The sequence below is a fragment of the Corella eumyota genome, chromosome 2 (assembly GCF_963082875.1).
Source record: "Corella eumyota chromosome 2, kaCorEumy4.1, whole genome shotgun sequence".
In the NCBI taxonomy this organism is placed as follows: Eukaryota; Metazoa; Chordata; class Ascidiacea; order Phlebobranchia; family Corellidae; genus Corella; species Corella eumyota.
The window spans coordinates 12,910,463-12,938,404 of record NC_137491.1 but is presented as its reverse complement, the minus strand read 5'-3'; the positions used below and the strand labels follow the sequence as shown (position 1 = coordinate 12,938,404).

Here is a 27,942-nt window from a genome sequence, read left to right as displayed (position 1 = left end):
TAGTCACGTGATGTTATTATGCGCTACAGGGCAGCTGGTCTTAGGTACGAGTTATAAAACGTTGGTGAATCTATTATGACGTCACAATTGATTGATTTTGTTGTTTTGACAGCACGGGAGGTCGCGTGCAACTATTGGAGTTGATTTTTTGTTTGTTTGTTTGCGTTATTAATAAATTAAAATCAAATTTAAAATTAGTTTAAATTAGTTTTTGACTTGGTTGGTTTAAAATTGTTTTCTGTAAATAAAACAAATTGTCAATTAACATTTACATAATCGTAAATTTCAAAGTCTCGCTTACGAATTATGTTAAACTTTAAATCCCTTAAAAATTAAATTTTATTTCCACAGAAGGTTAGTTTATTATTTATAAAGGTTAATAAACTAATTGCTCTTCTTTAAAGGAATTCTAACCTTTTAACTCAACAAAGCAAGGTTGTTAAACTTTATATTCAATAATTTTAAAATGTTTTACAAAATATATTATGTTAAAAATAAATTTTAAATATGTTAATCTTAGCTAATTAAACCAAAGTTTTTTTTAAATAAAATTCTATTTAAAAAACTGTAAATTTAATTTACTAATACCTTATTTATATTCATTTAAACTTTTTATTTAGCAATTACATTCAACAAACAAACAAAAAGGAAATAGAAAAATATGGTAACAAGAAAAAAGGTAAAAATAAAAAAATTAAAGAAATAAACACAAGCATTAATATAATTTATTTACATTATTTACTGTTATCGACCAGCGATAAACATTGTTAAATATTTTTATACATTAAACCATTTGGAATTTAATAACTATTTTATTTATCAATATCTATAAATATTGCAATATGCTGAAAACCTAGAATGTAAAAACATTGAATAAATTACATTAAATTATAAAATATAGATAAACAATATTTAATAGTAAAGTAATCTTTCTTTTTCAACTGAATAATTTTTTTTTAATTTTGTTTTTAGTTAAAAATTTTTAACATAAAAAATAAGCCATAAATGATGTATTTTGTAAGACAATTAATATTTTTAAATGTTTAAAGTATCCCATTACTTTTTTTAAACACAATCATTTAGTTTTATTCAATATTTAAAACCGTTTCATTTGGTGTTCACCACCAGGGGCGGCATTACGAAACTTTTTAAGTTAACGATCTCGTTAGTCCTTGGTCATTAGCGAACGAGAACGTCACCTACAAAATTTTGCGAGTAGAAATTACCGTCCGTTAACTTAGCGGGTCGACTGAAAATGAGGGAATGGAAATTAAAGGAACGGAAAATGAAGGAACGGAAAATGAAGGAACGGAAAATGAAGGAACCGGAAAATGAAGGAACCGGAAAATAAAGGAACGGAAAATGAAAGAACCGGAAAATGAAGGAACGGAAAATGAAGGAAACGGAAAATGAAGGAAAGCAAAAAAGAAGAGGGCGGAATCTTAAATACTAAAACGCGGAAATGCCGTTGACTGTTTATTTAGAATTACTGTCATTTATTCGAGAACTGATAAGCGATAATAAGTTAATTTTTCTTACCCCAGCATACCCTAACTCTCTTCTATAAAATGCCCGTTTATTTCTAAAATAATATTGACTTAAATACAAATAAATAGTCAACGGAATTTCCGAGTTTTATTTTTTTAAGATTCTGCCTCTCCCTTTTTCACTTTCCTTCAATTTCCGTTCCTTCATTTTCCGGTTCCTTCATTTTCCGGTTCCTTCATTTTCCGTTCCTTCATTTTCCGGTTCCTTCATTTTCCGTTCCTTCATTTTCCGGTTCCTTTTTTTTCCGTTTCTTCACATTCCGTTCCTTCATTTTCCATTCCCTCAAATTTCGCGTCCCCAACCTAGCGAGGAGTATTTGCCTTGATTATTGCTAAATTAAACATTAAAAAAATATTTTTGCGGTACATAAATGCTTACATGTTATTTATAAAAATAAATTTTAAAATTTAATTTATCTTTTAATATACCTAATGAATGTAAAGTAAAACATATATTTTAAAATAGTTTATATTACCAAAGTGCATGTGTATGTGTGAATTATAATAATAACAAACGATTTAATCTTTTAGCGTGGCTTTCTAGTACAGTTTTTAACAGTTGTCAAAATGTTTTATTTGTTTGAAAAAATACAAATGTTTAAAATGCTTGAATTGTTTTGTGAAGTAATGCGTTTTTAAAAATTATTCTTACCATAAAATATAATAATCGTACAAGTTTTCACTGTCATTATGAAAACGACAGTTTAAAAGCATCCCTGTGGTGTAATATCGCCGCTTTGATGTATCCTGTAATATTGTGTAAAAACGTAAGAAACGTCACTTTGCGTAGCCCAAAATCCCTTCTTTTGCACTCTCTCACTTTTAACGAACTAGGTGGTTTCGTAATACCGATCTAACGAGCTAGATAGCTCGCTCAATTTTGACGCATTAGCGAGATCGTTAAGTTAATTTAACGAGTTTCGTAATGCCGCCCCTGTTCAATATTAATAAATACAAAAGATACACTCATATGATGCTCTTTAGCTCGTGACGTCACTATTATACGTGTTTATGACGTCATTAACGGGTCCATAAGATGAGTCGAGTTGTACTTTATAGCGAATTTGATGTGAGTTGTCCCATGCGTAAATGTAGCGGTCACGTGGGTTGTAATCAATCATCACATTATATCTAATTATTTAAAATATTTTTTTAAATATTTAAAAATAAAGGATTTAATAAAACAGACCCAGTGTTTTTTCTATAAAAGTGTTTCCGCTAGATTGTGCTATAGAGCTAAAATTAGCAATCGTACACATTTATTTTCTCAAATTAAAATTTAAAGCGATTTAACTTAAAAATTAAAACAAAATTAAAAAACATACCTGTATCGATTCACAAATGGAATGTCAATTTTGGACAGCTGCTCGGTGTTCAGGTTATAACTAAATTTAATCAAAGCTCTGACTTGGTCGTGTGAGTTGACGGTATATAAGGTCCCACATATTATAAACGCGTTGGCCGCAGCTCGTTTCTATAAACAAACAAACTTGTTTTGAAAACCTTACCGGCTAAAGTTTAAGATAATGATTGTTGAACAATAACAAACTTTAAATTTTCGAAATATTTTGGTTTAATCTGTCAACTTTTTTAATGCTCTAAAAATGTTGTATCGGATACTGATATAACTAAACAATAACAAATTTTAAATTAAACAAAACTTTATTATCATCTATATTTTAGATTTTAATAATACTATAGAATAGGAGATTAAAGATTATAACTGGTTTAAAATAAATATGTAAATCACTAAGAAGAAAGTATTCAGCAGATGAAGTAAGTCAATTTATAGGCTAATGTTAATATAATACCATTTTGTTCAATAATTTATATCAAATAACGAACTTGTCCTAAGTATTTTTAGTCTGAATATTTATTCTAAAAATAAAAAATAAAACATTTTAAGAACATTAAACTTACATCAATCGGAGTTTTGATAATTCTTGTGGGTTGTAATGTTACCGGATTAAGTTTGGCCACCACTATATTTCCTCGATTTTCCTGTGTACTAAAAAACATATATAAGTTCATTACGGCCTTAGATAAACAAACACGTGGAAAATAATTACTTATAGTAAATGCAGACTTTAAACTTGTAGAAAAATAAATATTTTTAAAAATACTTTGCACAAAAAACGTAATTTTTTACATCATTATGAACTTTTAAAGCTAAAAATATATGTTTGCAGCTTTCTTTTTTCTAAATTTCAAAAACAAAATTTTTACCGTTTTCAAAACGAAAATTGTTCTCACCTATTAGGTAAACCTAACCTTTCCAGGGCGAGTTTTAATACAATTACCCAGCATTTTGTGCAGTTAAATATACATTAACATTTACGAGGTAACAGTAAGCCCGTATTGGCATGCATTTAAGATGCCCGATCTGAAATTTATCGTTTTTGGAATTCCAACACAAAGTTTGCATCGTGAAATAACATAAGGGACATTAAATTTGCATAAAAACTTCAAATTCCAACAAAGTTGATATATTTAGGTATTTTCTTGTAATAAATTTCTGTTGAATATTTTAACAATATTACAATTAAGAAGATCTATTGAACAAAACCATGAACCCTATAACCCCCAAATATATCATATAAGTACAAATAAAATAAAAAATTCACGAATAACACGTTTTTCTGACAGTTTTTGTTGTAAATGTTGTAATAATTTATAAGATATAGATCTTATAGGTTTACACCATTTTTTATATTTTCGACATTTTTTAGATTTCTATGTTAAATGCCTAATCCCCTAACACGACCTAAAGTTTAACCATAAATAAACTTTTTGAGCTGAGCTTGTTTTTTGAGATATATAACAAACTAACAAAGAGTGATAACTTACAAAAAAGTGAATCTGTTCAAAATATTATTCATGATGAAAAAATAGATAAAATTTGTAAGTTTTTACAATCTGAACAACAATCTTAAATAAGTACGAAAATTGTTCGCACTTAACCATCGGATGTTGAACCAATATCCTATAACATTTATATCCCAAATAGAACGAATACTTTTACAATATATCATTTGAGTATAATTTCACTTATAATGTAACATGATATCGAAAATACCAGTTCGCGAATTCAATTAAATAAGAGTAATCTTGCGATTTCAAGAAAATTTGGTATTTTAACGGAATTCTAAAAATATTGCGATTCCGTATTAGGCAAGAGGCGTTATAATTTGTTGTCGGTATTTCTAGGTCGTGGTTGTTATTAGTTTGTTTTTTTAACGTTTTAAGTGCTCGAATTTTAAAATATTCGACTTCGGGAGAAAGTATATTCTGGTTGTTAGCGGTTATTAGTTGAAACAAAACGATTAGCATACCACTGTAGCTTTATCTGCATTAGCAGTTCAGTTTAAATTCTTTACGCAGAAATGTGCCTGCTATAATTGCTTTCTAAGTCGCCATGAAGGATAACAATTTTAAACCAATTATCCTAAGTGGAAAAACAATATGCTAAACGATCTCTACACCTTGATTAAAAAGTGAGCAATATTCCACGATCAAAAACGTATCTAATTTTTAAGTAACCTAAAACCTATGTAATTGTCAAGTGTGGGTTTGAGATTTATATTTACAACGAATCACTTAAACAAATAATATCAAAATATATCGGTTTAAATGCTAAAACTACTTTTATCTATTATAAAGTTATTTTAGTGGGTAGTCAAATTAAATGTTTTTTTTTTATTTTTACAATTATTTTTTCTATAGTCAAAGTTTTTTGTGTGAGTTATCTATTTGTTAAATTTGTTGCACCACTGTAAATAATAAAAAATCTAAAGATGTTCAAAAACTTATTTAACTTCAAAAAGGACGTTGCGGGCACAAAACTTCTATGTTTAAAAGTCGAAAGTAGTTTACCTGTAAATGACCCATAATCCAGATTCATCAACAGCGAAGTCGATATCAGAAAATCCACCCCATACATAAGCATAAGTTGCATGATAACCTGCCTTACTAAGAGGTAGCTGTTTTAACGTGGTTTGCTTTGACAAGTCGAATCTGAACAACAAGTGAGATTAAATGAATTAGATGTTTTGCAGTGTTATACAATTGGTTCTAAAATAAAAGCAATTTAACAAAACAAATAAATCAAAATTAGTTTTTAATTTTTCTGTTAATTTAATTTTACATGCATTCGTGTAGGCATGAATAAATCAATCTTTTCTTAACTTGTTATATTGAAAATATTTTTGCAAACCTACCGGACAATTCGCCTCGAGTTCCGGCGTTGATAATACAGACTCCCGTTGTACACAACTGCACCTGTCGTGCTTTCCATAGGCACTTGAAGCATAATATTTCGCTCATGTTTATGTTGACTAAATAAGTTTAAGTCAGCGTATTGACGTATCTTAAAAAAAATAAAGAAAAAAGGTTTAGATTGATTGAAAATTGAAAGAAAATCCTTGTAAAAATATTTTTATTTTGTTGGTGTATTCTTAAAATTGTAATATTTAAATGTATAGGTGTTTATATAAAACACCTTGGAAAAAAAGTGAAAAATCAAATCTTTAAAGATGGGGGTCAGGTTAGGTTATATTTGTTTTCTAAACCATTTCCCTTTTTTGTTGTTTGTGTGTTTTTCTTTTTTTCGGTTTACGAGTTTCTTTAATTATTATAGCTCACCCTTATTTTTCTATTTAAATAAGTAAAAAATTAGAACTATTTCTCCACCCTAACCGATCAACCGAAATACCCTTTAATTAAGTGATAGATTTTTAAATTTAGATTGCGGGCGTGGCAAAATACTTACTTAGATAACACATACCTCATAAATTAGCCAATTTAAAGATAACTTTATTAGCTTTGGTTTTTGAAATATTTTTCACGAATAATAATTTTGTCAGGGTATATAAAACAAATTTTGTGGTTTTTAAATCTAGTCACAATATTGTTTATTGGGTAAACCATAATTGGTATTTAAATACCTATTTTTTTAATATAAATCGAAAGAAGATATAGCTTATTTGTAAAAATTTAATGCAGAGCTAATGGCTATAGTAATAAAATTAAAAGAATAATCAAATATAAAACTGCAAACAAATTCCAAAATTTTTATGGTTTATTTTTTAACTATTTTTAAAAATTTTATTTTTTTGGCGTTTTGAAATACACGAAAACAAATCGCAACTTAGCACGCAAATGGGTTTAAACTTAACCTTGTGTGCATCGTGCGGTAAACAGGGATTAGCTAAACCAACTCATTTAAAGGGACAATTGACAGATGTGCTGAACTGTTGATTTACACGTGCATAGGCTGTACCCACATCCATTAGTTTATATTGACTAATACATTACAAACTACATTCCTACAAATTAAATAATGGATTGGCTCCAGGAAAAATAGTTTGCAGCTTAAATGGGATCAATTATTTATATTTGTAATAACACATACAATAATCACTGGTGTGGCATTGGACCTAACTTTACCATCACCCCTCACACCCCTTAAAAAAGAAAAATCATTATTTCATTAGGGTAACAATGCAATGTATGTTAAACAACAAACACCATAATAATATAATTGGCAAAAGACTTTAAACAAAAATTTAAATACACATGCATATTAATAATATAAAGACTTGTTTACTGCCAGTAATTAGTTTGTCTTATTATATTATTTCATTAGTGTCACTCATACACTGTACCCTTAACGGATTACACTTATTCGTCATATAAACCTTTAATAAATCACTCATTTATTATTTTTGCAAAACATGATTGATTGAGTTTAGTTTAAAATCTTGAAAATCCGCCAATCATATTTAAACCCAAATATAGAAGTTAAAAAACAAAAAATATACAACAATTATTGTAATTGTTGTATTTTTTAGACTTTAATCTAAACAAAGTAAAATCTAAATATATTTGCTAAGTGTATGTTTAACGGGTCTACATGTAATATAACCAAGTTTTAAATTAAAATGCATGCGAATGTTTATAAACCGAAACGGAATAATTTTTCGAATTTGTCATATTTTTTTCTAACTGGTTATTCTAAACGCACAAGACATTAATTTCAAACAAAAAAAATTCATAAATTACTATATGATGTCATATGGTTTATACCTTGTTTAGATAATGTAACTAAGAATGGTATTTTATTTACCCTTCTTATTCGCTTTCCAATCGTGGAAACTGACCAAACCTTGTTGTCTCCCAAGGCAGAGAGTGGATCCTTCATCCAAACTCCTTGTCTTCCCATTACTGTTGATCCCGAGCGTCGGATTGGCACTGGCCCCGAAATGTTCACCAACTTCCCGCAATCTGAAAATAATAATTCCGGAGTTATTAATGGAGAAGTAAATGGTATTAAAAGGAGAAGTCATTAGTCATAACTGACATGCATAAGCCTACAATCCTAATAACATAATTAAAAGTAGTTTAATGCAAAAATTTACCAAAATTAACCAAGGCTTAAACTTTTAAAAAAGAACCCATTTGTGGGTAATCCATGTTTAACACGCATCGCTTCGACCCCCTACTCGGAATGAACTTGGCAGGTAACCTGACCTAACTTGTATTTCGTCAAATCAATCATGCAATCACTCAAACTAAACCGAAAGATTTCAAGCAATTCACTTGAAAATCCCGGGCAAGCAAATAGGGATTTAGACAGTCAATCTTTATTATTGACGAATCCATATATATATTAAAGTGTGATTGACATTGCTTATTGCAAAATGAATGTTTGCGTGCCGATAAAATTACAATGTGTTTTTTAATTTGAAATCTAATCGCAACTTAAATATTGGTATTATAGAAAATCATATTTTACAAATTTAGATGAAGGAAAAAAAATGGTAATTAATTTTTGAAATATATTTTGTTTAAAACCTTAAGGTATTAATAACAGACAAAATGGATTGTTTAACAGAAACATTTTTGTTTTATTTTGTTTTGCATTTTTTATGTAAAGCTTTTTTACAAATTAAAATATGCTTTTTCAATATTTTAAAAAAAATGTTGAATTGTTAAACACTTACCTTAAGATAAACTATAAACTATTTTTATTATGTTACCGTATCGAAAAATTAGATAATAAGTCTAATATTTAGCAAATAAAAAATTATCATGTGGCTCATTTTAAGCAACCTTTTATCTACCTACAACAATATTTAATTTATTTGCTAACATAACTGTCTTTTTATACAATTTTTATTTGGACAAAACTGTTTTATATTATTTACTAAAAAATGGAATCGTTTATAAATTGCTGGGTAAACATGGCATTATAGACAATTTAATGGGCTGTCATTTATTATTAAAGGATTGTTCAAAATGCGTCGGATATAAAACAAAACTCGCGGTAGCAAAAAAGATAAAATGGCTTAAACCACAAAAATTTAGTGTGTATAAGTTACGCCAACTCTCTGCCCAATTTAATTAAGCTTTAGACTTTGAGCACTTTTAACTGTCCATCAATTTTGTTACGCTTATGTTATAACATTTTAAAACCAACCAATAAGGTTATTATTACGCTATTAGCCTCGTCTCTAGGCTTCTAAAATCTTATTACTTTTTGGGGTTACTTGTATAAATTTTTTTGCTTAAAAAGGATATTTGTGTTATCAAATTAGATTTTTTAATAAACTTACGCGTATAATTAAAGTTGGTTTCTTCTTTAATTCTGCGCCCACATGACTCTTAAAAATAAATAAATAAAAATTTAATATTAGAATATTAACTGCAGTTCAATTTTCAAGGTTATACACATTAGGTGTTCAATTTAAAAAATAATTTATTATTATACTGCTGTCTGTCAAAATGCTGTTCACTATAATTTATGCGTGGTAAAAATATGTTGTTTTTTTATTAAACAATCAATTATTTTTAGGGTTTTTAATAATAACACGTCGTCTAATGAAATTTAAAAGTTCGGTAATTAAACTTAATTCCTTTCGGATTTGATTAATGATTGTAATTTACACGATCAAAGCCTTGTATAAAAACATAGGATAAAGCTCAGTTCAATTTGGCTTCGCTTAAGATAACTTGACACCAACTCGAACTTTAAAAATCTACAGAATTGTTTTCGAAACATTACAGGACGGTAAACCGCTTTAATTCGGTTAAACTAATTACAATTTCAAGTTTAACCGGGTTAACACTTATCAACGAACGTTGTTCTTTACCGCAAATGAGAATTTAATGTGCTTATGCCAATTTAAAAGTGTGATTACAACGTGCTTAAAGCGTTTTGTTTTGTAGGAAGACAAATCAAATTTAAACGAAAAAATTAAATTTTAGCATAAAAAAATTTTAGCATAAAAACAAGTAATGCCCCAAAAAATGCCGTGAATTTATTTCCCAAACGCACCTGGACTTTTTTCAATCATTCTCATTACTTAAAAATTATATCCTTTAAGTTTTAAACATGCCAAATCATGGCTTCTTTTCAGTAATAATCTTTTCGTGCCAAATTATTTCAAAGCAAAATAAGTCAGCCGGCTTGTGTAAACGTGTGCAACGATGCGTAAAAGACTTAGGTCCTGCAAAACACGAACAAAACAAATTGCAATCGCAGAAGCCTGAGTTAATTTTTGAACAAATAAAGGCATTTAAAGTCATTTGTACGTTAAACATGTGAATTTAAGGTTTGAAATACTTAACCTTAATTAAGTTTAAACACAGTTACATTTAACTACAATATTTAAAATAAAACTATACTTTTTTCACAAAAAAACGCCGAATTTAACCAAACCTGAGTAACTAGGGTGTTCTATTTATCTAAATGGACTACAAGAATTTTTATCTTTGATCTAGCTTTAAATTAAGATTACCGACTCCCCCCAAAAAAGCAAAAACATCTTGCACGCGAATAAGAAAACTTTTATGATTAATTAGCTAAGGGGCTACTATCGTTGATGGATATGTAGTCAATAGCCTAGGCGATTTGGATAATTTTTAGACGTCTGTGTCTATAAAGTTAAGATATATTGTAATTGATCGCTTGGCAATTTAGCAGTCTATTTAACAGTTATCTGGTGCAAAGGTTATATCAAAACAAATCAATTAAATGAAATCAACTCGCAATTTGAAAGACGAGCTTGAAACAGCATTAAAGAAAGAAGATCGGGTCGGTATTCAAAAAATGCGGGGCAATCAACCGCGAGCCTCGGTCTAGTATGGTTGTAAACTCCCTGCGTTTCTGGTCGCACGCGACTGAGCGATTTATATTGTCAGTGAGGTTTCTAATTCGTCATATTCTGTCGAGTTTAAGGCTGGGACAATAAGCCGCCTTGCCTGACAAAGACTAAGGGCCAATTGACGTGTTGACAGCCTCGACACTGTGATAAAACCCAATGCTACCCCATGTCGCGTGCTAGATGGGAAATTACAGTCGAATTAGATAAAGTCAACAACAACTTATTTATCTTGTTAGGATGCAGCACCCAAAAACAAACGCATGCTTGGGTTGAAATTCAAATACAAAATCGCCCCATGCAGAGAAGATAATACAAAGAAGACCCTTTATTCAAGTAACACGACATTTACGATCTATTTGAAGGGGATTAACTAGGCCGGATGCTTACGCACTCATAGTTGTTTTAATTGAATTTAGACTGATTAAGAAAGGAACTTAACTAAGCCACACTGCCGTTTGCACCAACGTTGTTTAAACAGTAGAGGCATAAGGATTTACCTTTGCCTAAAAAAGCACGTAGCAACATATTTGCCTAACCATTAGCTTGCTAAGTTGATAAGCGCGCCTAAACCGCCCCTTGAAATCGTGAGATTTAATACAATTAATAGCTTGCTTTTGGCCAAAAAAGACACCTTATATAGTAAACCTGGCGACAGTAGGTTAGAACAAAAGTAAGCTTAACACGACACGACTTGTGATCACACAAAATGCCGATTTTTGGTGCTGTACCGATAAGTACCTAACAACATCAGCTTGTATTTCTAACACATTGAGGTTTTCTATGCCACGTTTGCGAACCGATTAACTAATTGATGGTGCTAAATATTTAAAATCACCTTTTCAACATGGTTAAGATAAATTCCGGTCTCTGGCAATATATTTTAACCTCATTTTACCTTTTACATGACTTAATTAGTAGCAATAAATTATTAAATGGGAATCAAATCGAATTTTACTTACTTCGTTGAGTTTTACTATTTGCTGCTCGCAGTAACCTTTCTATTCTTCGCATTCGATTGGTCATGTTGTTAAGACGCTCCTAAAATAATAAAAAAACAAACGATTATTTCCAGTTGTGGGGTATACCGGTCTTAGAATTAGTCTACAAGTCAAAAGGTTTTGGGTGCGGGCCGCACCAATGCCACAATGGTCACCCTTGAGCCTAACGTTTACACATATCTTAAAAATACGTCACAACTTAACCCCCATTCTCAAAAAAATATAAAATTTTATGGCAAATCGATTGGTAATCGTTGTATCCCGTTACGGGCCACAAAGTTATAAGTTTAAGTCACATCAATACTATTTTAACCCCTCCTCCTAATAAAAAGAACCTTATTTTAAAACAAGGTGGAGTGCCAATTAAAAAAAAAGTAAAAAAATGAATTGTTGTTTTTTTTTGGATAACAAATAAGACTTTTTTAAATATATTTTGTTCATTTACGATAGTGTAGTTCGTGTATTTATTTAAAAGTATATTAATACTTTACCTGTTGCGCCAACTTATCTTGACTTAGGTTATAACTTTGCATTCGATATACTTTAACATGGTCGACCAATCTTTTTTTCTCCCCCATGAGACTGTCAACTTTTTCAGTTAAAACAACTTTCGAATATTCTAATGAGTTTTGTTGTTGAATTGCCTGATTTTTCCAATTAAGCAAATCAAGGTTGTTGTTCTCTGCAGCGGCCATATCGTTTTCTAGGTCCATGTACCTTATGGAAAGATTGTCAATAGTAGTTTGCTTCTCTTGTAACTGCAAACCCAAATTACGATTTTCAAGGGCAAGTGCTTTGCGGGCCGATGCAGCACTACGAATTTCACGTTCTAAGTTTTCGAGCTGAACTTTTAAACTACCAGTTAAGCTTTCGTACGCCTCGGATAGTAAATCAATCGATTCATCTTTAGTTTGCGTGTCATCAACACGTCCTAATTGAACAATGCGTGGCCTATGACGTTCAATCCAATTACGTTGGTGCCTAGTAAACGCTAACTGCTCAATATCGGCATTTAGTTTTTGAGGTTCAAATACAGGAATTTCGCAATGTGAGCTTTTTGGTATAGTAAAAGTATATCTGCACGGTTCCATTTCAGTTGGCTCGGTACCGTCCTGGTCTTGATCCGGTTCCTCTTGTTGCACCGGGAATGCTGCAACGACGTCAGGAGCCCCAACAACTGCTGCCTTTTCCCGCTCAATCCTTTCCAAAGGCTGGCTGTCAATCGGTTCGTCGTCTAGAACTTGAATTAATCTTGGGACAATTGGTTCAAGAACTGCTAAACAAAATCAACGGCTTACGATTGATATAGCTAAAATATTATTTAAGGTTTGGAAAATAATGTTGTTGGGCCATTAAAAATAATATTTTAACAAATCTCAGTAAAAAGTAAAACATGAAAAATTAATTCCAAATATTATTTATTCCAAAATGACCTTATTTTATTTTTTATTGTTTGTTTTTGTATTATACACACGATTTATTATATACGCAAAGTTTACTTTATTGCGTTTTGCAGTTACCACAGCAAATGTAAATTTACATAACAAAACCCTAAGACACGAGTTATCATCATTATACACTATATCGGAAATAACAGGTTTGTCACCTTTTAATCTCATTAGTGCAAAGTCAATATTGTCAAGTTTAGTGACTACAATTTATGCTTGTAATAAACCATTAAGGTCATTTTGGGGTTAAGTAAAACAATTTACTTTACATTTTTAAAATTGTGTAAAATCGACCAAAACCAAAATGCTAATAACTGATTTTTTTAATGTAATGATTGGAATTGCTTTAAATTAAGAAATAAACTGTGTACTTACTTACACGTCGTATACCCTACCTTTAACCGCACTATTTGTAAAGGGATTAGCCGTGTAGTAACCCTTCACTTCACTGTTCTGCGTCGGAGCTTGCGAAGGCTGTGTAAGGTCTTGCGCCGTTACGGTAACATAACACGCCATCAATATAATAAACTTCTGCATTTTTTTTTGTTGTTGGTTTTTCTGGTTCAGAACAGGCCTTTGCCAGTTGGCTTGGGTCTTCAAATTAATTATAAATATTACGAAAGGAGATTTTCTATAGCTTAAACAATACGAACATAGGTTTTTAATTGACAAGTGTGTATTTATTACAAAAAAAGAGTAAACTGAGGAATTCTGCCTGAAGGCCGGTGTTTTGCCGTATTTTAAAGAGAAGAACAGTGCATACGTGATAGCGTAACCAATAATCTAGCGCTAGAATTTAAGTAAAAGTGTCTGTTATTAAATGTTTGTCGCCAAATCTATTGACTTTTGGCTGAAATACTAGATATAACATTTCTTGGTATAACTAAAGTTTGTATAATTCTTCGTTCAGTGTTACTAGTATCTCTCATACGACAAATAACTAATTAATTACTGTTGACACTCAAGTTTTGATAAATTTCGTGTAGCGTTGTAGTTAAAGCTGTTACTTCTATGCTCTCTACCCATGCTACTGATTGAACATAGTTTGACAATAGACATCAAAAAGCTCCGCTGAATTGACATAACGCAGTAGAAATGAAATCTTACATATACACGTGTTTGTTTGCATTGACTGTGACATTTGTTTTTGTGTTAATGTGCTTATTCAAGGTTCGACAAATTTAGCATTTACAGAAACGTAGTTTTTTGTTTTAGGCTTAACTGGGTAACGACCTGTACACACGCGACAATGGCCCTATCAACTTAAACTTAATGAGATTTTAATATGACACACAAATAAACCATACCTACCTAATTGAACAGACATCAAATAAAAGTCCATTAACGTTCTTTATATAAATCTTGTATTAGGATATCACTAATGTCGTGGTTTAGTAACAAAACAAGGGCGCGGATGCACTTTTCGCCGCATTTTAGGCATGCTGTTTACTGAACCAAATTTCAGGGTACGCTTCTCGAAGTTACATCACACACCCCACAACTATTACGCAATCTAATTACTAATAAAATTGAGCCTGTTAAATTATCTTCGCATCTGTCTACACTTTTGTCTTGGTTCAAACTGTTTCGAGCCATTTTGACGCTAATCTGACTTGAGATTCGCCATCGAGCTGACTTTTAAATAAAACTTGAAACAACGAAGAAAAAAGTTCTCTTTTGATTTTTATCTTTCTAGGCTTGGTAACCGACATTCATGCTACTTCAAATCGGCGTAGTCCGAAAGGTAAACAGAGTTGGGTAAACTAGTGCCAATTTTGTTAATTTTTTTTGACAAAAAAATGTATTTACAGAGTCGAAATTAGCAAACAACCTGGACTTTTTCGCGCAAATATTTTGGCTTACAAATTTCATTTTTGCGGTTAAAATGAGTAAGCATTGAGGTACAATACATAAAAGACATTTTAAAACAAAGTTACTCATAGGTATTAAAATTTTATGGATTGTGTGAGTTGTTCGTTCTACTCAATTTCTAATAACTGACCACAAACATATCCGTCTGTTTTTTGTCAAAATAACAACCCATCGAGCATATTTGTCTAAAACAAACATTTTAGATTTGTTTTTTAATAAAAAAGTTCAACTTTTTTCCCTGTCAGATTAAAGCTAATGAAGACCTAGTGTATATCGTTAATCAATTTCAATACGCTTGTAATTAAATAACCAAGATAATTTCAATTAGTGCAAGTTTGCGGTTACACGTAGAAATACTTTTTTTCTGAATGTCAAGTGTGACGTTCCCAAAGCATGTTTGGCAATCTTAATACACAAAAGAAACAAATTCGCAGAACAACAACTTTAAATATGAAAACTTATCTGATTTTTTTGGACCGCAAACCTAGAATTATCACTAAGAAAACTTGTAAAAATCAAAAAGAGAACGTTGGAAACGGAGAAAACAATTCGGACAAATATTTTTGGTATTAAAATTTTAATTTCATATTTATTATATCCAAATATTTATCTTTACATCACTTTAACTTTAGCGCCATCTAGATTTCACTATACTTAAAAACGTCGGTAATAATGTGAAATGTGTTTTAAAAATACTTTGGAAAATTGACAATAAAAGAAATATACACAACGTTCATGTATAATAATATTACAATCTAAAGATTTGGTTAATGTGTAGTTATAACAATTTAATAACAAACTTTTTCTTAACATTTTAAAACCTCACTTGCGCATAGTTTGTTTTTGCAATTTAAACAAATATCAACTTGTTTTCATTTCAGTAATTTTTGGCCAATCGTTGAACTTTTTTTCACAACAAAGTTTAAATGGGGTTGAACTTTACTAAAGCTTTAATTAACAAATTTGTTTACGCGTGGATTTTGCATACTTAGTGTTAATAACGTTACACCCATTCGCACTTGAAGAAGGCTAAAAATAAACACACGTGAGTAAATGTAATGTGTAAAGCGGTTAACGGTAGGTAAATAGCAAATTAAATCAACATTACAATAAGGGCGTCAATTTATTAAATAAATATAAAGAAGTGTAAAACTTTATTCGAACTACATTGTTTCTATTATTTTTAACAAATGCTCAAAAAATCTATATACTTTTAATAAAACAAAGCAATCTTAAGACTTACTAAAAATTGGGAAAACACAATAAAGGACATTTTTTGGAATAACTTTCTAATAAAAATATTTTATTTTTAATTAATAGGGTGTGTCTTTAATATGGTTGCGTGGGTTGGGTTTCATTCAAGTGATTTTCTTTATCGTGGGCTAAAGAAAACAGTTACAATTTCAAACAGTAGCTAGGCACACGAACCTGTGCTAACAATACTATATCGAACGATCCAACGCCTATTGTAAAGTATGATAATGATTTATTATTTAAATAAGATAACGCAGTAGAGCTGTAAATGGTTTGTTCTCTATTTCGTTATAAATGTTGTTTCTGATTACAATGCGGGTTTATGTAAGATTTGGGTAAAAATAGAAAATTACGCCCACTATGTGTGACTAACGTGACTTCACACATTTAGTGTGTGAATTAAATCTATTTAATTTTGCTGATATATCAAGATAAACAAATAATGATATTTCTGTTGCCATGTCGATGTGATAATTTTATTGAATATTGGTTTACTCTTTTTATATTTTTAGTTTGATATATTGTGTTAAAGATTAGTTGCTACGTTTTTATATAATATTAACTTAAATAATCTTCTTTATTTTCTACAAGCGGTGAAGAAAAGAAAAGGTTAAGCACTAAATATAATTTCATTTAGTTCCAATATAGTCACATTTTTCGACATCTTTACTTTTATAAATAGGAGAATAAACGAAAACAAACATTTTTACAGTGTTTTTTAAAAATAAATTTAGTTCAATTACCTCTTTAGTTCATTAATTTTTTTTAATGGTCACTTTATAAGGTTGTGCTTTCATATTGTAGTACCTTTAAGTAATCGGCTATAAACGGCAATTTTCTCTTGTTGTTAAGTCAAAAACCAATTGCCAAATTAATTATATAACCCCTGTCCTAAACTGCCAAAGTCAAATTAAGACTATAGAGGTAACTTACGTTACAAAAAAAAGATTTAAAAAATAATGCACAAAAGATACAGTATATAGTTTATAGCTTGCTATTTAAAACTTGTATTCAAGTTTGAATTAGATTTTCTGCACTAGCGGTGATGTTCTCTTCAGGGGAAGTTTCAGCTTCTTCTTGTGCCAGTTTCTTTTTGTCAGCATATTTGCTATTAAAAAAGCCAACCTAAAAAACCGACAACATTTGATCAAAGTTTTTTCTTAACATTTTATATATTTGGTTTGCTGTACGAATGTAATGTGATTTGTGAAAGGAATTTAATTTTACTAACGTATAGTAAGGTCGGATTACTTGTACTTTACGGTTCTCAAAAAAACCCTCGTATTATGCGGTCCTATATAATTCTCTCTCATACTTTACGGTACTGCCTAATTCACTCTTGTACTTTGCGGTACTGCCTAATTCTCTCTTGTACTTTGCGGTTCTCCTTAATTCTTTTACGTTTAACACTGGCCTGGCTAATTCTCTCTTTTGTATTTTACAGTCCTAGATGATTCTCTTTCGTATTTAACGGCCCCCAGATTTTCCAAGAACAGTACAAGTAAACCTTAACCTTTAAGTTACAAATTTTAAGGATAGGATCTAAAATATTGAGTATTTATAAAACTACAAACTTGCCTTCCATAAAACTAGTCCAATTATAATAAGCAACAAAAGACCTCCAACAATAGACCCAATAATTGCCCCTAAATTACTCCCTGGTGCTATTTCCGGAACCGTTAGGGCACCGAATTCGGCAATTGAAAAATCAACCTAAACATAAAATGTAAAATCGATTTTATTTGGGTTTTTGTTATTTAAAAAAACAATTAAAGATTTTTAATAGATTGCCCAAATTCTCGGCTGTGGATAAAAATAAAATATTTACTCCAACGTTAGTTTTAAAGCAGAAAATTTTAATTTATAAGATATACATATTGATAAATTAACCATAGTTTTTCGAATTTCCCCTGGCGGACTTAATGGTAATGCTGAAGTATCAACATCTAGATTACTTGAAAGAAATGTTGCCAAATTCTCCTAGAACATTATAAAATTTTTAGTCGTGCAATTTTGAAGGCAAATTTTTATAAACAAAATGTTAAAATTAAAATTAAGTTTACGTCTATAAAATTCTTACCTGTGCTAAAGATGGTAGCCACAGTTTAAAATAAGCTAAGATTGTTACGTTCTGAAATGCACGCAGTTCATTGATTTCGCAATTTATAGTTCCACACATTACATCTTTACATGTCTGTAAAGAATATAATAACTTTGTTATAAATATTTTATTACGTAGTTTGTGTTTAAAAATCTATGTGGAATTCGTGCGACTTAAATTTAAAACATCTCAGCCCGTAATCCAAAGCCAAGGATACTATACCAAAGAAATTATCATCAATATGTACCGTTTGTCGAGGTAGAGATATACTGCCCACTGGTGAAAAAACAAACGTAAAATTTCTTGCGGTACCACCATCATCGTCAAGTGGAATGTTAAAGGGGTTTATTTGATTGTTTATATCACAACGACATCGACTTTCAGGCTAAATTAATAATTAAAATTAATTTTTTAACCTTATGATATAAATGTAATACTACGTAGAAAAAATGTTCCTACATATTTTAATCTAAGACTTACAATACAACTAAACTGATACAAATATAGCAGCGGGTTGTTTTGATTGGTATATTCTGGCCAACTAAAAGTTACAGGGGCTCTTGCAATTAAGTTTGGTCCTCGATTATCAATCTGTAAGAAACATTTAATAAATCAATATTTTTAAAGGCTTTTTTTTTTATATATATCTCTATTCTCAATGTGGGAAGGTCGAATGCGCGACATAAACATAGAGTAACATCAGTTACTCCGACCCAGTCTCGAGTTGACTTTTAGCAGTTTGGGAAATTATAGAGATTATAATTGCTGCTGATTAAGTGCTGGCTCGGCAGGAGTTCATACCGTTTATATCGCCTTACTCAAGGGCGCTACATCATGAGAGCAGAGGAAATTGTGCCTACAACCTCATGGTGGTTTAGCAAGTGTTCTTACCACTACACCACGCTGATGCCGACTTACTTATTGTATATAATCCATTTTTTATGTTGAACCAAGTCAAGTTTGTACTTACAGTATAGTTATGTAAAATGCTTGTTAAATTTTCGCCCAATACAGGATCATTCAAACTTCTGACAAAATTTGGGGATGTCGTTCGGTTATATATGATGGCTATTGGACTAGATGATCTAAAATATAAACTGATTTTAATACGAAAGTTGCTTAATTTTTACTCAGGTTTATATTAACATTTAAACAGCAAAACATTTCTTATTGGACAAAAAAAAACTGATTTGAAATGTGATACATTCACATTTCCGATTTTAATAAGGAAATATTTTTGTACTTAATTTCCCAGAAAGGCTATTGTGTACAACTCACGAGAAAATAAAGCTACGCTTGCTTTGTTTTGGGCGTATTTTTCCTTATTAAAGCAAAAAGAATTGATGTTGAAACAAGAGCCTTCATTTAATCCAATGTAAAAAGCGTTTAATAATCATGTACGGTATTTAAAAGTAATTCAGAATGTTTGTAGTGTAAATTTATTAAATGACTTTAGTAATTGGATTATATAAAGTTGCTTTTACAAGTACGGCAGTAAACCAGATTAAGCTAATTTAAATCTTATAGCAGTCAAGTGTCTAAACAGCGGTGAGGTTTTCTTATAGGCTTAAATAGCTGCTTAGTTAAAGTCCTATATTGTTGATTTTCATTTAGTCCAAAAAAAATAAGTTGGCATCACTGAACACAAAAATAGTTTTAACATCAAATAAGTTTACTTACTGTTTACGTTAACTTTAAAAAAAATTAAATTTAATTAAAAAAAAGAAAGGGGAAGCCCTGTTTGTGATGACGTAAAAGTACTAGCTTGATTACGATTACAACTTAATCCACCTGACGAGAATATATTTTCGGATCGTATGGATTGATTGACTATTAGATGGATAAAAGGATCGAATGGGTCGGATGTGTTAATGGGTAATCTGAATAGGTGAGGGTTAGGGTAAGGGTTTAATTCATGAAAACTTTTTGTTTAATTAAATATCCGTCAAATATGCATTTGAATTATGTAATATCTATTTAATATATATTCGATTTAGTTAATAAAACTTGATCCATTAATCCGTTCGATCCGTTGATCCGTCAAATATATATTTTCGTCAGGTAGATTAAGTCCGATTCCTTGATTACACTCACTACGCTTACTTAGTACTTTCTACGTCACACGAAAAATATGGTAACCTGGTTTTTGGTGTTTATCATTGCCAATATTTTTTGAAAACTAAATTGTAAGTACCACAGACATTTTTAAGAGGTTCTCAAGGTATTTTGTGATTGAGTGTCAACCAAACTAACGTGCTATATACATCACTTACAAAATTGCAAAACTCTTTAATATAGCACTTTAAACACGGATAATAAGTTGTATAGCGTAATTATTAGAAAAGAGTTTCTTTTTTAGTAATTTTAATATTTGTATTCATAATAGTCCCAATATTTTTAAAAAGTTAAGATTTTTTTTTGTTAACTTACCCTCCAATTGCATAATTGGTAGCGTATCTGATTTGTCTTTTGTATTGGAATTTATTATTGCTAGGATTCGGATCTGTTGGGGCGTTTATTGAACCAGCACTGAAAAGTAAAAGCTTGGTAATCAGAATGTAAAATAAATTATTATAACAAATATAGTTGTACATATTAGTTATTAAGACTGACTTTGAGAAAATTTCTCCTCGGATTTGAATTTCGTTCGTCGTCGCTGTTTCCGCTAGAGATGCCAGAGAATACTCGAGCATAAATGAGCACTGGTTAAAACAAATCATAAGTTAGTTTTACATGTATCTTTATATTTTTAACATGTTAAAACACAAAAAAGCGTTGCTATTACCGCTTACTATAATATGCAGCAATAAAATTGTACTAATTTAAGTCACAGTTGCTATTACCAACCCAAACATATTTTTCTAACGTTATATATATATTTATTTTTATTCTAAGCTGTTTTTATTGAAAGTTAAACTTTGTACCAAAGTTCCGGACGTCATAACGGATCCAGTACCACTCTCTCCTGGATTTCTGTAGAAGAGAACTGTAACGCCTTGTGAGCTTTCGCTTAATGATTGGCTGACGCAGTCACCTGTGACCTAGTAAGGTTAGTTAAATTATATTTAAAGTTTATGAAGAAAATATTTTGTAATATATATAAATAATTTAGACCAACAAAATCACATAAAATTTAAAACAATTTAAAATGTCTTAAACACACTTCGTATTGAGTCGCCACTTAACAAAAATACCTTTTGTAGACTAAGCCCACCGGAAGTAACATTAACTTTGGTAAAATAAGAGTCATTTACTCCCAAATTTCTTATAACTGTATTTACGACAAATGTTGGAGGATTACTTCTTATAATCAGAGGCTCGACTGCTTGAGGAATACTGCATCAAAGTAAATATAATTTACCCTTAAAAAATTATACTAGTGTTTATATTTTAAGGCCTAACTGCACAATCACTTGTTGCTATTTTACAATTTTTGCAAATTTGTTTCATTGTTATTTTACCAATGTTCCATCGGCGAAAAATTTGGGTAATTTTTTTTATTCAGTTATTCACACTGTGGAAAAGTTAACTTTGCAGCATAAACGTGCTGTCATATTTGTTACTATGCCACAGTCTCGAAAGGTCGTTGACAGGTTTGTATGCTGTCAGCATAGCAGTGGGGATCGATCTCATTACATCATATTAGCCAAGTGTTATAAATTTATAAGCATTTATAATCAACTATAGCTTTAAATCATTAAATTTTCTTACGTAAATGCTGCCTCTAAACTTAAGTCGTGAAAGCAACCTCCATTTACTCCATTACATTCTTGCCTAAATGTGTAATTAGCCTCAACATAATTTAAAGCAAGGGGGTCAAGAACGGGTGATAGGGCCTGGTTTTTGTGTTGTGTCGTTAAATCGTATTCAAATCGAAGCGTGGCTACAAGCTCAAGTGAATTTTCAAGAAAATAAAATGCATTTTCCTAAAATGGTATTTTTGTTTAACTGTAAGTACTATCATTTATATTAAACAGGTTTATTAATTTATATTTCATTTACTTGTATTTTACAAACCTTTAGTGAATTAAGATTGTTATGTAAAAAAGAAAACTCAGCATTTTATGATTATAAAGTAGAAAATTTTGTTTAAACATATAAATATATAAATATATTTTGTAAGTGTTATTCTTTTAACTTACTTGTAATGTAATTGAATAAGTCAAACATCGTCTTGTTCCAGTAGCAGTTCGAACTACAGTAATTGAACTTAATGTTGTGTCAAAAAACTGAAGTCGTTTAAGGCTTTGTTGTTCCACCAAGCTATCAAGTGTAAGTGTTGTGTCTAAACCTGTCAAAAATATATTATTAATGAAATCATATTTAATTAAACACTTTTTATTAAAACATTTTGTATTTATTGACTACGGGTTTAAGTAAAATGGAATTTTTTAACAGATAATTAAGATTGTATTTTAATTTTGTGGATAAAAGTTAAACTTACGATATTCATCATTAATTCCTTCAACTCTATTTGTCGCTGACAAACACACACTAAAACTCGTGCAAGGTTCCAATGAATTACTTAAACAAAACGAAACTGGAATGCTTCTCTCAGTTGTACGAATTTCAGCATCGATATCTAAAATTGGTCGAGATCTGAGCACTATTACGGAACCGCTAGACGGCGCCGATGAGACGATGTCAGGATAGCCGTTAAAATCGACATCAATGTTGTTAAATGCTCCGTTGGCCACAGCGTAACCGAAATTTTGTAAGTTATTCGTTACTGAGCTGCCTAAAATTCTCTATAAAAGTATAAAACATTTGAGCGTAGTTTTTAAGTTTTGTCCACGTTAAATTAAATTTACATCGTTAAGCTAGAGATTAACTTGTTTATTTAATCAATTTAAACTACCTGATATTTTTGGTGGTTTATTCCAACAGCACTAACATAATAAAGGTAAATAGCACCGCCACTATTTTCCAATGTATCTTCACTAGGTGCTCCAATTACTATGTCGTCATATCCGTTTAAATCTACGTCACCAACTAGTGTGATCGACATTCCGAATCTGGCACCAAAAGTATTTGTACCAGATAGTATTTGTGGGGAATACGAGCTATTCTAAAATTCAAAAAAAATATATATCTTTATCCTCGATGTGGGAAAGTCGTTTGCGCGACTTAAACATAGAGTAACATAAGTTACTCCGACCCAGTCTCGAGTTGCCTGTGGCAGTTTAGGATATTATAGAGACTATAATTGCCCGGTAATTATGCTGCTGATTAAGTGCTGGCTCGGCAGGAGTTCATACCGTTTATAGCGCCTTACTCAAGGGCGCTACAGCATGAGATCAGTGGGGATTGAACCCACGACCTCATGTGTGGTGTAGCAAGACTTCTTACCACTACACCACGCTGCCGGTATTATTTATTGTCGTATTTTTAATATATTTTACAGGTTTTAACATAGTTTTAACATAGTCAAGTTATCCACTAAAAAGTGTCGGTTTCATACCCAACTTGCTGGGTTAGTTGGATCGTTGATAAAAACAAACACTCTTCCTTGATCATATCCTATAATGTCGCTAAACAGAGGGGCAGAAATCATTAAATCGTCTAAACTGTCTCCATTTAAATCAACTGAAAGGATTGATTGGCCAAAGTAGCCTCCTAACTGCCATAAATCACTTTTTGGTTGAACTATCGCCTTTGGGGAAGTCCCAGAAGAGTCTTGACGAAATATTAGCACCTTTAAACAAGAAGTTATTTTAAGTTATTTTATTATTATTTTAGTTATTTTATATTTTTAGAAAAAATGGCTAAAATTTTGTTTTCTTGCAAATTAAAATGTTTTGTTTAATGTTTAATTCCTACTCTGCCTCTTGACATATAACGTGGCGATCCACTTGCTATATATTCATCCGCTTCACCAAAAAATCTTCCGCTGGAAACGGAGTAACCTAAAATTACAATATTTAAAATATATAAATACCATAAAAAAGGGCACGAATTTATAAAAACAACAAAGGTTGTTGACAGGAATTTTTGGTTTGTGTTATTCATTACCGAGATAGGTTTCTCTGGGGTCAAAAATATCTGCTGCGTTATTTATATTTTGTAATTCTTCGTTGTCCAGAACATTGGTAAATGATGAAGGGACGCTGAGTGAATTTTCTTGCGTTATGTAATCGACCAATGAACCAGCTCTATCATATGACCCAACTGCCCCAGTGTAAAAATTTCCACTCTGAAAAAATAGATAAAGAGGTTAACCATAAGCAGTAAGAAATTCTAAAAGGTATTTTTATTTATTTAAAATTAAATTTGTTTTACACCTATATACATTTTAGTTTATACTATCGCAAAAAAACTAATGAAACGTTTTATTTTATATGACATTTGTAACACAAACAATATTTAATTGTTATAGAAAACGCAGTTATGCAAGATTTTATATAGTAATACCGTAGCCTCTAAAAAGATGTAAGAAAAAGTACCTTTGATATAAAAGATGACGTTCCAAGCTGACATTGTGCCAATGAGTTCGTAGAATTTGAAATGGCTCCTTTAAAACACATATAGTCGTAGTTTAATTTTAATATTGTTATGTCAATGTTAAAAATTTGAATATTTTATATAATGTTTATGTTTACCTTCCAGTCCGACTTCACCCGATCCTATAATAACTTGTCTTAAATCGTCTATCACGTTGGACAAGTCGGTAAAGTCAGACGCTTCAAATACCTGACTTTGTTTGCCTGCGACTTCAAGTAATTGGTTTTGAGCAATACCATCTCCAACGCCTACTGCCACTGTGAGAATTCCTAGATTTCTAAATGAAAAATTGATTTGAAACGTAATTTAGTACAAGATATTTAAAAAAAATTTGCTGATTTCGTGTTAACATTTGTCATCAAATCACAAACTATTTAAGTTTAAAAAACTTTTTAAAGTAACATTCATTAAAAAAACATATTTTTAGCTACATATTTTTTATTAAGAGGTTACCTAGCCGCCATTGCCGCTGGTAGAATAGAATCCCCCTGTGTCCGGCCATCCGTAACAAGAATCATCTGTTTGGTCACGTGACGCCTTCCGTATAACTCAAATTCAGCGGTCGTATTTTCAATTGCTCTTCTTATATAAGTACCACTCCCCCGATCACGGATATTAGTTATTTGACCTTAAAATGTTTAGTGAATAAGTAACGTGGGATAGCATAGAACGTAAGTTACATTAAATGTACTAAAATAGGAGACTTTTGTTCGAGAACAGTTTAATACTGTCAGCAGCCTATGTTTTACCAAAATTATTGCTCCCAATAAATTGCCTAATAAAATATTAATGGTTTTAAATAAGGTAATAATTACGGGTTAAATCATCAAAAGTTGTTGAAGACAGAGTAATTCTAGTACGGGGAAATCTTGAAAAAGTTGTAACTCCGACATTAACATAACCTGCATCAATTGCTGATCTATTATGAAAGTATATTAATTAAGCAAATGAGCCAGTTAAAAAATCCTTTTAAAATCAAAGTGTTAATGAGAAAAATTAAAACAAAGATAAATAAGCATTGTCAATTAATACAAAGATAAATGAGCATTGTCAAAGAGAAACTTAGAGAAAATTAATGTTATTTAGAAAAGTTTCTGAACTGATTAAAAAACGTTTTGTTTGATTTCTTTTCTTTAGAATACGTTTAAACAATACATCTTTTTTAACACAATTAACTCAAACTTACCACAATAATAAACTATTTAATTATAAAAAAATTTGTTTGTTATTTACCTAAACAAAGATAACACTTCAATTATCCAAGCTTTTTCTTGGTTAAATTCTTCCAAGTTTACGCTACTCGATTCGTCCATAACAAAAATTATATCAGCCACCACAGTTCCCGGGCAGGCTAAAAAATTGTTTTACAAATATGCATTTTCAATTATTTTACAATTATTGCTTTTAACTGATAATTATAACATTTCTTCAGAAACCTTTAGTCTGTAGAATTATTAAAACGTTGCTTTTTATAGTAATTTACACTTTGCTTACCTATAGGACATGGAGTAAACAGTAGCTCAGGCTCAGCATCGCCACTAGTGGACTGTTTATAGCATGCGCCAATCATGTACTGTTCGATGGTTGAGTTAGGACAGGAGTAAGTGAACGTATTTCCACAAATCTGCAAGACGCATCTATTACTCATTGATTTGTCATAACAAAAATTATAGTTTAAAAAACACTATGACCGGAAATGGTTAAAGTTTGTGGCCCTAATATCTTGCAAAAACTAATATCACGAAATATAGTTTAACTTACAAATTTAAAAATTACTTATATACAAATAAAAGTTTTAATTTTTAAAAACTGAAAGAATAAAAACTTAATGTTTGAAGTTTACTAAGGTGTTAATGTTTTTAAGTATTGCTTTAGATTGTTTGTTGTTTGGTGAAACAAATATTTGAAGTAAAATGTAACCCACCACATTATTTCTTAAATCTGCTTCAACTTCCATTGAAATTCCAATTGCACCACTTTGAGCTTCAACAAATACATAATATAAAAAAATGTTTACTACTATTTTTGTTGAAAAATGTTTTTCATCATTTTTTTACGCTATAATAAAATATACGTGTCAACAAATAGGCTTTGGCAATACATACACAGTAAATAAAAGAGAATTTATAATAGTAAAATTGTCTTACGAAAAGTTTGCACTGAATTGCATGTCGTATCTCCCGAAGTTGATTCTCGGTAATTACAAGTAAAAACGCCTCCTTGTGGCCTTCTACCGTTTGGCCCCTGAGGTGTCCCATATGAGGGCGCTCCCGCTGACACAGTATATCGACCGTCGACACTAAAAAATAACAATTTTATTAATTTTGCTTTTAAACGATAGAATCGTAGTAACGGGTTATTGATATACAGCCAATACCGTCAGCCAATTGTAAAGATTTTTTCACGATTTAAATTTTACTTTTGTTGTTTTTATGATTTTTAACTCATGGTCTTTCTAAATCAGTCCAATATTAGTTTTAAAAAGCCTATGCACATGATTTTATTTAATACATTATAAAACTAATAATATATTATAAACCCTCTAGTTATATATTTGTACAATTTATTAACAAAAAGACAAACTAAATATCTTTTAAAAGTTAAACGTCTAAACCTCAATAAAATATTTCTTTTTTGTATTTATTAAAATTAAAAAATATATTTTTTATAAGGTTTATAATAAACTTACCTTGTTACACTAAGCGAAGCTCCAAAATCAATATTAGAAATTCCAGATTGAATTTGGTGATAAATTCGTGTTTCCACAGTTTGACATTTTACCTCAGCATTAAATATATAAATTAATAGCATAAAAACATTTTTAGAGAACATTTTTATATTTCCTGCTTAAAAACAAGGTAGTATTATTAACGTTATTTTTTATTTAAGTATAGATTTATTAAAATTATTTGAAATCCCTAAACTATTAAAATTCCTAACTTTAAATTTTTTTGCAAAGTTAAAATTAAATTTTGAATATCATCTCTAATGTTTTTTGGATCTAAAAAATATGAACTGAGATTAAGAATTACATGAAAACCCGAATTACCTCATTTT

General features: G+C 30.4%; 2 protein-coding genes across 3 annotated transcripts; both read right to left on the bottom strand.

Moving 5' to 3' along the window:
- Nucleotides 1-853: 853 nt before the first annotated feature.
- On the bottom strand, nucleotides 854-13,784 carry LOC145742045 (uncharacterized). 2 transcript variants are annotated; one of them, XM_082559787.1, is made up of 10 exons: nucleotides 13,553-13,784; nucleotides 12,201-12,985; nucleotides 11,671-11,749; nucleotides 9,161-9,208; nucleotides 7,672-7,829; nucleotides 5,765-5,913; nucleotides 5,421-5,561; nucleotides 3,468-3,555; nucleotides 2,873-3,021; nucleotides 854-2,678 (listed from the first exon to the last, which is right to left on the bottom strand). In XM_082559787.1, exons 1-10 carry the CDS (start codon nucleotides 13,692-13,694, stop codon nucleotides 2,528-2,530), a joined length of 1,890 nt encoding a protein of 629 aa, XP_082415913.1. In that variant the 5' UTR covers nucleotides 13,695-13,784; the 3' UTR covers nucleotides 854-2,527. The 2 variants fall into 2 exon arrangements, with proteins under 2 accessions (XP_082415913.1, XP_082415914.1); XM_082559788.1 differs by having other exon boundaries at nucleotides 12,201-12,982.
- Nucleotides 13,785-17,002: 3,218 nt separating this feature from the next.
- Nucleotides 17,003-27,939, bottom strand: LOC145742441 (integrin alpha-2-like). Its single transcript, XM_082560218.1, has 27 exons — nucleotides 27,935-27,939; nucleotides 27,033-27,184; nucleotides 26,729-26,868; nucleotides 26,380-26,569; nucleotides 26,119-26,236; nucleotides 25,701-25,804; nucleotides 25,339-25,513; nucleotides 24,984-25,162; nucleotides 24,828-24,895; nucleotides 24,397-24,577; nucleotides 24,205-24,290; nucleotides 23,846-24,079; nucleotides 23,243-23,452; nucleotides 22,829-23,132; nucleotides 22,527-22,675; nucleotides 22,096-22,310; nucleotides 21,579-21,720; nucleotides 21,309-21,425; nucleotides 20,998-21,086; nucleotides 20,815-20,913; nucleotides 19,355-19,469; nucleotides 18,865-18,975; nucleotides 18,632-18,769; nucleotides 18,364-18,477; nucleotides 18,174-18,263; nucleotides 17,862-17,996; nucleotides 17,003-17,408 (listed from the first exon to the last, which is right to left on the bottom strand). The coding sequence occupies exons 1-27, from the start codon at nucleotides 27,937-27,939 to the stop codon at nucleotides 17,295-17,297; spliced, it is 3,774 nt and encodes a 1,257-aa protein (XP_082416344.1). The 3' UTR covers nucleotides 17,003-17,294.
- Between the last annotated feature and the right edge of the window lie 3 nt (nucleotides 27,940-27,942).

Bases quoted from the DNA above. Each gene is read 5' to 3' on its own strand.
- LOC145742045 (XM_082559787.1), bottom strand. From the start codon at position 13,694: ATGCAGAAGTTTATTATATTGATGGCGTGTTATGTTACCGTAACGGCG. The intron at 9,209-11,670 runs GTAAGTAAAATT...TTTATTTTTAAG, and splicing joins AAATAGTAAAACTCAACGAA to AGTCATGTGGGCGCAGAATT. The intron at 7,830-9,160 runs GTAAGTTTATTA...TATTATTTTCAG, and splicing joins AACCAACTTTAATTATACGC to ATTGCGGGAAGTTGGTGAAC.
- LOC145742441 (XM_082560218.1), bottom strand. The intron at 23,133-23,242 runs GTAGTTTAAATT...ATACTTTTATAG, and splicing joins TAAACCACCAAAAATATCAG to AGAATTTTAGGCAGCTCAGT. The intron at 21,721-22,095 runs GTAAGAAAATTT...ACTTTGATGCAG, and splicing joins AGTTTAGAGGCAGCATTTAC to TATTCCTCAAGCAGTCGAGC.